The 15,000-nt window shown below is 39.3% G+C and overlaps 1 protein-coding gene and 1 long non-coding RNA gene across 5 annotated transcripts in view; both read right to left on the bottom strand.

The window, feature by feature from the left end:
* The window catches only part of LOC123506281, a 24,342-nt gene extending 21,923 nt beyond the window's left edge, over positions 1-2,419 (bottom strand). For all 4 annotated transcript variants that reach the window (XR_006675396.1, XR_006675393.1, XR_006675395.1 and 1 more), the window contains exons 1-2: positions 2,259-2,419; positions 106-260 (exon numbers count right to left, since the gene is read on the bottom strand). This is a non-coding gene — a long non-coding RNA (uncharacterized LOC123506281). The remainder of the gene's footprint in view (positions 1-105; positions 261-2,258) is intronic.
* A 4,882-nt stretch (positions 2,420-7,301) lies between these two features.
* LOC123506186 (lachesin-like) overlaps positions 7,302-15,000 on the bottom strand; it is a 164,011-nt gene continuing 156,312 nt past the window's right edge. The window contains exon 11 of the mRNA XM_045258101.1: positions 7,302-10,255. Within this exon, the coding sequence (XP_045114036.1) occupies positions 10,173-10,255 (83 nt within the window). The 3' untranslated portion in view covers positions 7,302-10,172. The remainder of the gene's footprint in view (positions 10,256-15,000) is intronic.

Below are 15,000 nucleotides of genomic sequence, written 5' to 3'. Positions count from 1 at the left end.
TAAGGTAGGCCATGTTATACGTGAGGCCAGTTTAGCTTAGATTAGTTATATTAGGTTCGGATTAAGGAAGGTCAAATAAAGTTCAGTATCCCCAGTTTTGTATACCTTTGCTCTCGTCACGGGGCTGGCGGGGCTCAGGACACCTTTAGCAGTGATCAGGCCCGGGCAGAAAGGTGCGATTTTGTGCGTTTTGTTCACCTGGCTGTTCGTAATGTCCGGTTGCCTCCACATTTCATAGCGTCGTTATGTTTTTGTGACATCTGCCAATCACAGTTTACATAAAATACGTTTTGCAATACTTTCCATTAATTAACACGATTACATGTAAAATATTTTTATACCTAACTCTTTCAACTTTTTTTTTCATTGCCCGTACTGTGTGTGTGTGTGTGTGTGTGTGTGTGTGTGTGTGTGTGTGTGTGTGTGTGTGTGTGTGTGTGTGTGTGTGTGTAATAATAATAATATAACAAGGGACTTTGAAAATAAATCGGCACTTTAAACTACGCAATTGGTATATCTGAGTGTTACTAGACTAACACACACACACACACACACACACACACACACACACACACACACACACACACAGATTAGCCGTTTATACTCATTCTTCTATTAATCTACTTCATTCATTAACAATTAACCTCCCTTTTGCTGGAAAAAAAATTATAATAAATTTCGCATCCAAACACTCCACATAAAAAAAAAGCAAAATATTCCTAACTGCAGCAGAAGTATGTCAGATGACCCCTAACTCGGACCCTTCCTAATTCGGACCGGACCGTCACCAACTCAGACCACTAATATGTATAAATTCCGCAATATACATAATAATCAAGATAATTACACAAAGAACTGCAATCTCACCTGTAGGAAACACACTATGTTTAAGCACACCAAACATTGCTTTATCCATGACCTGTTTACTGAGGCCGAGAAATGAAACCCTGGGTGAACATAAGCGAGGCTGAGAACATGATTGCGATGATTCACCAAGCTAAAAATTTGCATCTTTTGTTCAGATTGGAATATTCGATGGTTCAAGTTTCTAATGAAAATGGATGAATGAGGCGCGTGTGAAGGTGTGAATAAATGTATATCTTATTGTATATTATAAAAGATGAAAAAAGAAATGAATATATACAAAAATTAAATAAAAAATCAATATGAATACATACATATATAAATAAATACAAAATACAATAAGGTGACACTAATTTAAAACTCTTAGAAATATTATATAAAAAGCAACAAATATGACCTAATACTAATGCTAGGTTGATGGATATAAAGAAAGGGTTGAAAAAATGTGATGTTGCGACTTAGATCTGCAGTTTGCCGGGAAGCGTGACAAAAAACAGTTTACTTGCTGCGCTCACGGGGACACAACACTGGGCGAGGTTCTAGGCTGATTGGCAGTTCTCCGACTTCCTTCACCGCTTAACGTCTTTTCCTGATCTTCCCACCAAAACAATGAGTGTAGGAAGCATACTCCTTTTTTTTTTTTTTTTCTTTGTGGTTAGTGACGTAGATTATAGTGTGGATGTTATGAACAGGGAACATCTAGTGGTTTTATTTCTTGTTTCCATGGTACAGGAGTCTCCAGCCAAGTCAACGACAGCAAAAGATACCTAACCTAACCTTATCCGGTGTCAATTGCACTCAAACGTGATGAAAAAAATCGACACTAGAATTGTTACCAAATTTAGAGATGAAAAAAAATATAGATAGACAATATGCATGAACTGAGAAGCTATACATGATGCTACACAGTAATACAGGTAAGAATTGTACTGTGTGGATACCTGCTACGAGAAAGTTACTGAAATCATTCGTTACTTCCTCAATGAAACTCCACCTTATGCCATTAAAGACTCCTACACCATCTCCTATACCATCCTACGCGTCCCTTACTAACGATTTTCAATTCAACTTGTTTGGGAACCGGCACCTCAGTGGGTCTTTTTTTTTTACCCAATTTGTGTTGCCCTTGGCCGGTCTTACCTCTTGCATAAAAAAAAAGTATCACTCCGCCTTCCCCAATGCACCAATCAGACGAAAATAAAACGATGAGAGGGATTTTGTGTTTCTTTATCTAGTCTGTCCCTTTCAGCGTGATGAAGAGTATGGCTAAGAACAAAGAAGCGAAAAAAAATGACAACTAAGCCTGCCTGTTTCACCGGAGCTTCGAACACAGCACAAGTAATTCATACCATCCCTCAGATATTCCTAACTCATTCCCTCTGACCGGTACTCACCCAGCCGTCCACTCGTCCTGCCCTGCCTCTCCGATTCTCAAGCTCGCTGTTCACCGTCAAAGGAATGCAGATTACTTCACATTACACGCGAACACTGGAATATAAACACAGGAGGTGCCAGGTGTGCGCCATCCACCACTCCTGCGCACTGCTCTGTGATGGCGACACTGCGATTGTGAGAAATAATCGCATAGCAAAGAATATCCATAGATCTAATAGTTTAAATATAAGATAGATTTGATACAGATGAATAAAATGTGACTTAGAAATTAATAACAAATATCAAGAGGACGGTATTCCCATAATATCTCAGATGAAACTAGATAAAAACTTATTTATCTGAATCTCAAGACTATTTCCGTTTTCTTTTCTAATTGTAAGGTAACCGCAAGGAATCTGCCAAGTCATTAATACGCCTTAAGATTCGTAGAAATCCTATTATACACTTCCTTTCAAACTTACCACTTTGACATCAAGTTCAAGAAAAGATATTAGAGCCAGCAAAAAGAAGTAAAGATCTGCTGAATATCCTGGAAACAACGTAACTAATAGGACTCACCACAAACCAGAAGACACCTCCACTTATGGGGATGCGATGCGGGACTAGACTGGCGAAGTGCAGGAGAGATAGCCGTGTAACTTTTTTTTTTCTTATTATTTATTTTCATTATTCATTTATTCATTTATCTAATTACTATTTTTTTTTTTTTTTTTTTTTTACCACGGTGAATTTCTTACGCTTCGCAGAATTGCCTTGGTCAAATAGGGAGCATTAGACAGACAGGACTGTATTTCTAAATGTTTTGTGCTTAAATCAGGGTTACTTTTCAAAGAATAGTTTAGAAATGCCACCAAGATGAATAAACGAGACACACACACACTCTCTCTCTCTCTCTCTCTCTCTCTCTCTCTCTCTCTCTCTCTCTCTCTCTCGTGTGTGTTCATCTTTATCCATCATTCCCTATTCCTCTTCCTTCTATTTACGTCTCTCTCTCTCTCTCTCTCTCTCTCTCTCTCTCTCTCTCTCTCTCTCTCTCTCTCTCTTGGTTCCTCCTTTCATTAGCCTCCCCTCTCCCTCCTCTCCCCAGGGAATGGATTAAGGCAGGGAAGAGAACGGGCGAGGCACATAAGCAACACATAATAAGATAAACAGCTAAAGATAAATTAAGAGAAAATGGACAAATTATGACGGAAACTCAGCTAATAATTACAATACATAAAAAAAAAAAAATGATGAAGTTAAACAGAAGGAACCGACTAAATCAAGTAGCAAAACATGTCGATGAAAAAAAAAAATCTTGGTCTCTTTTTTTTTTTCGTAAAGGTAACTGAATTATTGCAAATCTAATAAGTCTGATTATCATAGTGAAAAATGTCAATAAAATGTCAGTTGTGAAGAAATGAAGATAGCATTACAAGCTGAAACAAAAAGAAAAGAAAGAGATGTGAAAAAAAAATATGTATATAAATATAGAATTATACTTTATGAATAGACCCAACTAATAACCATACGACTGAATGAATGAATAAAGAAAAAAAATGACATATCCAGAGAGAGAGAGAGAGAGAGAGAGAGAGAGAGAGAGAGAGAAAGATGGGAAAGGAATTAAATGGAGGAGAATAGGAAGAGATTTAAAGGACACGAAAGAGGGAAAGATAAAAGAAGACAGAAATGAAGGAAACCTGAAGGAAGGAAGGAAGATGGAAAAGAAATAAAGGAAGAGGAAATGATAAATGAAAGATTGAAGAACTGAGGAGAGAGAAAATAAAAAAAGAAGTCGAGAGAGAAACAGAAAAAAAAGAAGTAGAAATGGAGGAAAGAATGAGGGACGAGGATGAAGGAGGGAAGAAGGGAAGGAGGGAAGGTTGGGGATGAAGGAAGGGGTGGGGGTTAGTTTCCGGCTGTGTTCGTCTCCTCGTCTCAAGTTAATGTGGCCTCGACTTAGTTTCCCCCAGAGAGTCTTGATCCCCTCCCCTGCCTCTCTCTACTGACTTTTTGCCTTTTACATTACACCAGTCTCTCTCTCTCTCTCTCTCTCTCTCTCTCTCTCTCTCTCTCTCAGTTTTTGATGATTTTTTATGTATATCTCGTTTTTCTCTTTTATTTCCCATTTTATCATTGTTTCTCCACTTTACTAAATAATTGTTGGATATTAATTAATCTTCTAATATCTAAGTCATTTTTTTTTCCTTTCATTCACTTTGTATTTCTCCATTTGTTTTTTTCTTTCTTTCTTTTAAAATCTCCAATTCTTTATTATACATCTCACCTTTTTTTTTTTTGTGCTCATTCCCTTCAGTGTTTTTTTTTTTTTTTTTTTCACTATTTCCAAGTATAGACAGCAATGGTTTTGTTTTTCATTTTTTTTTTTTTTTTATGTTTGGTTTCGTTTGTTTTAGCTTGATTGTTTCATTTATCCTACCACTTCTTGTTTTTTTTGTTTGTTTTTTTTTTTTTTTTGCCCTGCTTTTCTTTTTCATAATGCGCTTCACCTGTTTTATTCTCTCTCTCTCTCTCTCTCTCTCTCTCTCTCTCTTCATCTATCAATCAATCTATCTAGCTATCTCTCTCTGTCTATCTATCTATCTCTCTCTATCTATCTATCTATCAACCTGTCTACCTATCTATCTGTCTATCTTATTCACCTGTCTGTAGCTATTTATCATTTTACCAACCTTTCCATTCGTCCGTTTACCTACCTATTTATCTATCCATTTATCTATCGTCTATGTATGTCTCTTCATCTTTCTATCCATCTATCTCTATATATATCAGTCCTTTACTAAACATGCAAACGCAACGTGTAATCCCTCTCGTTTCTTCCAACACACACAAGCATTTGTAGATGAAGAATTGTGATTACACTTAGAAAAACACACAGCTATCAAGGGCATACACTTTCCCTGCGGTATTGTACGTTCATGTAGTGCTAGTGGTTTCCTTACTACATAATTCAAAAGGCAATATAATGAATTTCAAACCAAAGGCAATAGAATATGAGGAAAGTTTTGATTTTACTAGCCAATCCAAAGAAAAAAAAAAAGGAAATATGTAGTAGTCAGGTCATTATTTTTAAACACGTCAGTTGGTAATTTTAATAGCGTTAATGTTAATGAAGTTGAAAGAAAATGCTGCAGGAGAAAAAAAATGTGTTGATGTTTTTTTTGCTTGTTGGTCTAGGAAAGTGTGAATGTTTGTTGTTTGCGTTTTATCTCCCATATGAAAATTTAGGAGTTTTTTTTACAGAGAGAGAGAGAGAGAGAGAGAGAGAGAGAGAGAGAGAGAGAGAGAGAGAGAGAGAGAGAAAATAGAAGGCCGATGGGAAAGACAGACAGAAAAAAAAGATAAACAAACTGAGGAACATAAACAAAACAGTGAGATACAAATAAAAAACAGAGATAAACACAAAACAAGATCAATTAACCACACAAACAGATAGACACTGAGAGAGACAAACCCAGAGACTGCACAAGGTATTAGTAAAAGTCCGCAATTTTCTTATGTAGTTGGTTTATTTATACAGAAGGCGAAAAGATACTTCCTATAGGCTAGACATTCTAAAGGTAATATGGGGAGGAGGACTGTCCCTAGGTGGCAAAGGGAGGGTGCTGAGAGAGAGAGAGAGAGAGAGAGAGAGAGAGAGAGAGAGAGAGAGAGAGAGAGAGAGAGAGAGAGAGAGAATGCAAGTCGGAGTAAGAGAAATAGGTTATGATGGATTAAGATGATTGCACACACACACACACACACACACACACACACACACACACACACACACACACACACACACACACACACATAAGATATTTACAAATAACAGACGACATTCAAAGTCAGAAGAAAAAGGAAGACGGGAAGGAAAAAAAAAGTAGAAAGGAAGGAAGGGAGGGAAAAAGAGTGAAATTGAAGAAAAAGAAGAAAGGAAGATGAAAATGTAAGGTTTGAAGGAAGAAAGAAATGACAAATTGAAATGAAAAGAAAGACAGAAAATGTACGAAAGTAAGAGGAAGAAAAGAAAGAGAAGATAAAGTAAATAAGTCGAACAGAAAAGGAAGGAAAGAAAGACGAAAGAAAGAGAGAAACAAAGAACAAAAAGGAACACTGACGAAAAGTGTGAAAACGTCAATGTTTTTTAATTGGTGAGCTTTGAAAATTACAAAGTCTATACTTTTTTTTTTATTTATTTTCATTAGTCAAGGTACACAGGAAAGGCCAAATTATAATTAGGACTGTGACGAAATGTGACAACGAATATTTTTTTTATAACGTCAATGCAAAAAGACAAAAAACTAAAAAAAAAAAAAAAAATGAAAAAAAATAAAGATAAAAACTTGCCTTTACCATTAATGAAAACAACATATACATAAAAAAAATGTTGGTGAAAATAACAATAATAAGTAAAAAATATAAATGAAGCAAATTATATGAGCGCGCGCACACACACACACACACACACACACACACACACACACACACACACACACACACACACACACACACACACATGATGATGAGAAAGGTAAGTGAAACAGGCAGACAGGCAGGCAGACAAACAGACAGACAGGTGCAAGGACAGGACAATTATATAATCAAGATCATCATCATCAGCAGCAGGACAGGATGTATGTAATAATGTACAGTAATGCGTCGAGGAGTAATAATAATGATCGTTAATAATTATGGGTCATCATCAGCATCAGCACGCACGCACGCACACTAGATAACACTGAACAGTTTCTATAATAGAGTTATGTCGTATACAGTGAACATGGAGGGTGGGGGGTAGGGGGGTGGGGAGGGGGGTTAATAGACGTGTGTGTCCCTGATAACAAGAATGAACACGTACATACACACACACACACACACACACACACACACACACACACACACACACACACACACACACACACACATATACATACATACATACATACATACATACATACATACACACATACACACCTTCTCTCTCAAAACAGGGATTATAATAACTTTTTTTTCTCTTAGTTTTTATGTAATTTAATCACAATGTACATAATTCTTAGCACATTCTCTCTCTCTCTCTCTCTCTCTCTCTCTCTCTCTCTCTCGCAGTCCAGCCTCAAGTGACGTCAATTGAATATGCAAGTGATTAATTCATTGGTGACTGGTTCGGGTCATTTCGCCTCGATGTACTGGCAACACTGTGTAGCAACTGTACCCTTGTTTCTTGCCTGTATATCTTTTCTTTATTTTCCTTGTATTAGCAACACTGTTTATCAATTCTACCATTTTCTATTTTTCTCGTCTCTTACTGGTAACATTTTTTTAGTAATTGCAGTCTTTGTTTTCTCATTTTCTTTTTTTTTCTCTTTTCTTGTCTGTGTTTCTTTTTCTTTGATCTGGCACCACTGTTCGGTAACTGTATCTATTGTTATTTCTCTTTCGTATATTTTCTTTGAAATAGTTCGACTTCTCTTTTTCTTCGCTCTTTAATGGCAACAGTGTTTAGTGACTCATTCGTTTTTTTTTTTTTCTATTTATATTGGCAATACTGTTCACAAGAATCACTCTCCACTATCACTCAAGCTTTTCTTCCTCTCTCTCTCTCTCTCTCTCTCTCTCTCTCTCTCTCTCTCTCCATGTAAGTTTATCACTTTTATCTGCATTTCTCACGTTTAATTTCACAAACTCGACTCTTTTTTTATTTGATTATCACCACTTCACTCTTTTCCTTCTCTTTCATTTCTCCCTTAGTCTTTCCTCTTCCAGTGTCATTATTTTTTTTTATCTATTCCTCCTTGTGTTTCTCCATCTTCATCTTCTCATCCTGCTCATCTTCACTTTATCTCACTATTATAGATACTGTTTGCTTTCTCTCGTTCCTCTCATCTCTCTTACTTCTCCTCGCTTCTCTTCACCCCTTTCTCCTTCATTTTTCTCCTTCTCCCACACTGCGTTAAGTCTGTCTCTCTTAACTGTGATAGGGAGAGTGCCTTGTTTTTCTTTCCATCTCTCTCTCTCTCTCTCTCTCTCTCTCTCTCTCTCTCTCTAGCTGTGTGTGTGTGTGTGTGTGTGTGTGTGTGTGTGTGTGTGTGTGTGTGGGTGTATGGACAAGGCAATATGACGATTGATCCACGTGCTTAAGGGGCGGATTAACACCTTCTTAAGCACACTCCACCTATTCAATCCTTTAACCCTGGACAAGGGGTGAGAAGCGCACACACACACACACACACACACACACACACACACACACTCTCTCTCTCTCTCTCTCTCTTGCTTACTTCCTCACTTTCTTGTTTTGTTTATGGATTCAGGCGGTATTCATTTGTCTTTGTCACTAACACCGCCTCCTTGCCTGCTATTACTGCTTATGTTGTTGTTGTTGTTGTTGTTGTTGTTGTTGTTGTTGAGTTGTGTCTTCTTTATTCTTTCTTACTCGTCTTGTTCTACTTAATTACTTCTTCATCTTCTTATGCTTTCCTCTTGCAAATGACGTCAGAGAAGCTTAACTTGAGCGATGGAGTCAGGCATACACACACACACACACACACACACACACACACACACACACACACACACACACACACTCGCGCGCATACATACATACATACATACATGCATACATACATATATATACATACGATTGTAATTATATAATTTTACCTTTACGACACACTCATACACGCGCACACACACACACACACACACACACACACACACACACACACACACACACACACACACACACACACAAAGGTCATCCTAGCAGAGCGTGTACGTCTATTTCTATGTACAACTTGAAGGTGCACACACATGTACGTAGGTAATTTGAGGCAACACAGGGATATGGTAAGAGTGGATTGAGCCATTGGTAACACTGTCGGGCCGAACCTGCCAAAAAACTAGGAACACAGAAGGTCAACCACGTCACTGGCAACACTTGTTAAATATTATATAGTAAATGTAACCTACCCCTCTTTCAAGGCTGCTGGCAACACTGCTAAATGTTACTCTCAGTCTAATGGTATTGGCAACACTTTTTTTTTATTTTCGTCATATTTCTGTAGACAGGAGGAGGAGAGAAGTGGCAGTGTTGCGAAGGGTACACCGCCTCGACTTGGCAATACTGCTGAGTGTGTGAACATATCAGTAAATGGTAATTAAACAAATGAGGCAGGTAAATCAAGCAACACAGGTAACTCGCCGCAAGGAAAGCAAAAGAAAACGAAGGAGGGAGAGTAAAAAAAAGCATGTAAAAGGCAAGTAATGAGGTGATGTTTAAATTAGACCGAATAATAAATAGAGAACGAAAAAATTACTGCAACTTGAAAGATAAGAGTAGTAGTAGTAGTAGTAGTAGTAGTAGTAGTAGTAGTAGTAGTAGTAGTAGCAGTAGCAACAATAATAATAATAATAATAATAATAATAATAATAATAATAATAATAATAATAACAATAATAATAATAACAATAGCAATAATAACTACACTAACAGTCACACACACACACACAAAAAAAAAACACCTAACACAATTACAATACCCTATACACTCTTCCACATCACCATCATCATCACCATCACCACCACACTACAATTATTTTTCCACACACCCTAGATAGACAACTGAAGAAAAACACTCACAAACGCAAATACCTTTAAAAAAACACACGATAAACCAATCAACCAGTACCTAATGAACTACACAACCACAATACCAATACCTAAACCCAACCAGCAAGTAAAAACAACACAGCAGGAGGAACAAGTGTACATATCCTTCAACAAAACTATCCTCACATTTCCTCACAGGACGAAGAGAGTCAGGAAGCAGCTGCGTGAATGGAGCCTCTTAACAGCTTGATAATGGGGACTCCTCGGCCATCCTTGGGGGGTTATTCATCCTGGGGGTAGCAGGTGGGGGCTGAGTCCTTCATCTGGCGGCATGGGAAAGCAGTAGGACCCCGAGGAAGCCAAGCAGAAGGAAAGGGGAAGTTGGAGGACATCTGCAACTCCCTGTGTGGCGAAAGACAGGATGTGTTAAATGAGTAAGTTTGTGGTGAGAGAGAGAGAGAGAGAGAGAGAGAGAGAGAGAGAGAGAGAGAGAGAGAGAGAGAGAGAGAGAGAGAGAGAGAGAGAGAGAGAGTTAAATATATAACCTTGTAGCTAAACATGAATGACAAAAGAAGGAAAAAAATGTTCATTACATTAAGAAGCAAATAAGTCTGGGCTGTACCGGATATCCTTATAACAGACCATCACGTGACTGCACACACACACACACACACACACACGCTCCCCTGTACAAAAAAAAAAAAACAATGAATGAATGAGTAAATCAAATAAGAGAGAAGCTTTGCTAGACACGTGTTCATAGTAATTCGTGGCTTCAGCATTACGTACATTCACGCTTTTTATTACCACGCTGATGCACGTACCTCATGCTTTATTCACTACACTTCCCCTTACTCACGAGACGTCACCGCCACTTTTCCCTTCCCAGCTGTGAGCGTTTTGGTGTCACGCACGACCACGGTGTTGTTATTCCTGTTTATGTTTCGTCTTGCCTCAGTCCACCTTCCTCTCTGATTGGTTTCATTTCAGCACTCTTTCAAATGAATTATTCTTCCAGATTCTGAGCTCTCGTTTCATTGTGTTAGAAATCAGTTGAGATACTTAATGTGATTAGAATCGTCACCACTGAAGTTTTAATTAATGGCAAAAGTAACGCGTTTTGTTATTACTAAGTCTTGCCATCAATCCGTGAGAAAATTGCAGGTAATTAAGTGTAACATTTTATCTCATGGTTTTACTTCTCAATTCCCGGATTCTTTTCATAATTCAGTCTGTCCTTACTTCCACCTTCTCTTTCACTCCTATGCGTGTCTTGTTTCAATTTCCGCCTTCATTCATTTATTCATTTTCTGTCTACCATTCTTTCCTTATCCTTCCTAATACTTTCTAATTTATTTATATTCCTATTCTTGGTTTGTATCCTACAGTGCCACCCTTTGCTGAAGCCCACGGTGACGCCCCACGGTGCCATTGCCGCCCTACAGTTCTATTTCTCCGTGTGTCGCTTTTCTCCATCCTCCAGCGTGTCATCGTCTATCCATTCACTTCCCAGATTGATAAAAGGCCGTACGTTTCGCTTTTCCTTCCTCTTCTCTCTAGCTTTTGACTTTTTTCATTCACTACTTTTCACTATCCTAGTTATCTCTACTAACCTTCACACCTTGTAGATAAAAGCATTCCATCTCTCTAACTCTGCAATACTCTCTTCTGTTAATATCTCAAGTGTTCGATCCATTCATTTCATATTCATTTATTGTGGTTTCTCGTTCGCTGTGCTGCCGTGAACAATTCTTACTCATCACGCGCCAGAAGTGTTGAAGGCAGCCACTGACTCCAGAGGAATGGTGTGGCTTTGCTGATCAGTGGGTGAGAGTCGCTTCTGGTACGTTTGTTAACTTATGGTATCAAGCGACAGGTAATGCCACGCCACGTCATAATTCAGGCCCACAGGAAGTACTGGAACACACACACACACACACACACACACACACACACACACACACACACATATGATGAAAATTGCACAAACAACAAACAGGTAAGCAATTTGCAAAAGAAAAAAATACATATAAAACTATTTTCGAGATCTATATGTCAAAATTGAAAAAAAAAGCTGAAAAATTGTTGACAAATGACATATCCCAGACAAAGGTTAAATCATTAATATCAATGTCAAAAACTCGCATACACGATACGATTTGAACGCCATTAAAGGTCAAATTCACACAATCAAAGGCCGGTTCATGGACATCAAACAGTTCTTCTATCAATGCGAAAGAATACGCGGCAAGGTCTGGCAAAAAAAATGTATACATGTTACTGTACATTGACATACACGATGCCACATTATTCACGCGCTACAGTCCCTCCTTTCCCTAAAACATACACATACACATACACACACCTGTCGCCCAAGTACACCTGCCTGCCTTTTCAAATAACATCTAGATTTCTTTTTCATTTTCCTATCCCTTATTTCCTTCACCCATCTCTATTCATTACCTTTCTTCCCTTCACTTATATAAACACTTCCTCCTCCTCTCGTTTTGGTGTGGAGTCAAAAATCTACCTAACTAATACTCCTCATACACCTGTCCGTCCTCTGCACACCTGGTTATTTACACACCCACCACACATACTTGTTCATCCATACTCACCTGGTCATCTCCCACACACCTGCTCATCACACACCTGCCAATCTCTCGCACAAGTGGTCACTCTCCCTCTTAACACCTTTCATCACTCTCAAGCACACCTGCCACTAATACAGGTGTGGGAGTAACAATTAGGGACAATATAAAGTTAAGGTCCAAATTAGCTCTTTCGTGTCAGTTAGGGAAGGAAGTCACGTGACCAGCCATGATATACGTTTTCGTTATGAAGTAAAGAAGAAAGTGACACTGATGACGTCACGTGATGTGTTTTGACGTCATTCGCTGTGTTATCCAATCAGCGAACGGCAAGTTATTACGTCATTCCCGAAAAATTGTGTGTGTGTGTGTGTGTGTGTGTGTGTGTGTGTGTGTGTGTGTGTGTGTGTGTGTACAGCTGCGTTTTATTTTACTGTTTTTGTTTTTGCTGTTGTTGTTTTCATTTTGGTTGTAGTAGTAGTAGTAGTAGTAGTAGTAGTAGTAGTAGTAGTAGTAGTAGTAGTAGTAGTAGTAGTAGCAATAGTAGTCGTAGTTACCATAATTTGCACTACTTTATGAATTATTTATCTATTTATCTACTACTACTACTACTACTACTACCAACACTACCACCACCACCACCTCCACCACCACTACGACCACCACTAAACTCACCCCAATACAATATTCTCAACCTCCTTCACTATAAACACATTCATCCCATACTTACACACACACACACACACACACACACACACACACACACACACACACACACACACACACACACACACACACACACACACACACACACACACACACACACACACACACACATTATCTTATTCACTCACTCATTCACACATACATTTCCATACCAGTTGAAAACACAAAAAATTTCTTCCTCTTTTTTTTCAATCCCCTCAGAATCACCTTAACTTCTTCCCCTCTCCCCTCATCCTTGTCTATCCTTTAACCCTCCGTGCACTAAACTCCCTCACCCCCTCTATCCTTCCTCCCCTCGTCTCCCCTCTAACTTCCCCTCAATCGACCAAAAGCCAGAGAAATATCAATGCAAAAAGTTGGCAAATAAAATAAAGTAATAAATCTTGCGAAAGTCGAAGGTCTAGAGACGAGGGGACACGGCGAGGGGAAATGACGGGACCGAGAGGATGAAGGGAAGGGGAAGGAAAACTAAGGGGAAGAGGACAGAAGGAATAGAGAGAGAGAGAGAGAGAGAGAGAGAGAGAGAGAGAGAGAGAGAGAGAGAGAGAGAGAGAGAGAGAGAGAGAGAGAGAGAGAGAGAGAGAGAGAGAGAGAGAGTGCAAAACCTACATGCCTTGCAGAAATCATACTAACAAATAACATGCATTTGTAAAGAAAGAGAGCAGAGGAGGAGGAGGAGGAGGAGGAGGAGGAGGAGGAGGAGGAGGAGGAGGAGGAGGAGGAGGAGGAGGAAAGGAGGAGGAGGAGGAGGAGGAGGAGGAGGAGGAGGAGGAGGAGGAGGAGGAGGAGGAGGAGGAGGAAGAGGGCGTCGGAAGTTAACACGTTAGGAAATAAACGAGAGAGAGAGAGAGAGAGAGAGAGAGAGAGAGAGAGAGAGAGAGAGAGAGAACAATGGCAGCAGTGAAAGAAACCAAGACTAAGAGCAAAGGAGAGAAAGGAGAGAGAGAGAGAGGAAAGAGAGAAGCATGGAGAGAGAGAGAGACGAAAGGAAAGGAGTGAGAGAGAGAGAGAGAGAGAGAGAGAGAGAGAGAGAGAGAGAGAGAGAGAGAGAGAGAGAGAGAGAGAGAGAGAGAGAGAGAGAGAGAGATACGATACAACTTTCACTTCCTCTTTGTGACGCTTACTTCGATCTGCGTGAGAGAGAGAGAGAGAGAGAGAGAGAGAGAGAGAGAGAGAGAGAGAGAGAGAGAGAGAGAGAGAGAGAGAGAGAGAGAGAGAGAGAGAGAGAGAGAGATAGTAGTGTCACACCTTATATGCTTTCTCTCTCTCTCTCTCTCTCTCTCTCATTAACACCTGCCCACCTCCCACCACCAAATTAGAACAAAGGAGAAAATCAAAGAGTGTTTAATCTACAACACGAGAGAGAGAGAGAGAGAGAGAGAGAGAGAGAGAGAGAGAGAGAGAGAGAGAGAGAGAGAGAGAGAGGGGAGGGGGGACATGAAGAGCAATATGAAGCAAGTCCGAGGAGGAGGAGGAGGAGGAGGAGGAGGAGGAGGAGGAGGAGGAGGAGGAGGAGGAGGAGGAGGAGGAGGAAATAGAAACAGTTGGATGAAATGTAGAAAGAGGAAGATTACGAAAACCAAAGGAAAAAGGAAGGAGGAAGGAAAGGAAAAAAAAAAGAAAGAAATGAACTGATAAAAGGAAAAAGAGAGGATGGATGGATAAGTGAAGGATGTAAGTGGATCTCTCTCTCTCTCTCTCTCTCTCTCTCTCTCTCTCTCTCTCTCTCTCTGAACATTTAGTCGCACACACACACACACACACACACACACATACCGTTGGCAGACAATATCCTTTGGCAGACAATATCCTTTGGCACCAAACTTTACT

The sequence above is a fragment of the Portunus trituberculatus genome, chromosome 19 (genome assembly GCF_017591435.1).
Source record: "Portunus trituberculatus isolate SZX2019 chromosome 19, ASM1759143v1, whole genome shotgun sequence".
Lineage (NCBI taxonomy): Eukaryota > Metazoa > Arthropoda > Malacostraca > Decapoda > Portunidae > Portunus > Portunus trituberculatus.
The sequence above is the reverse complement of the archived record's forward strand: the minus strand, read 5'-3'. Positions and strand labels throughout refer to the sequence as shown.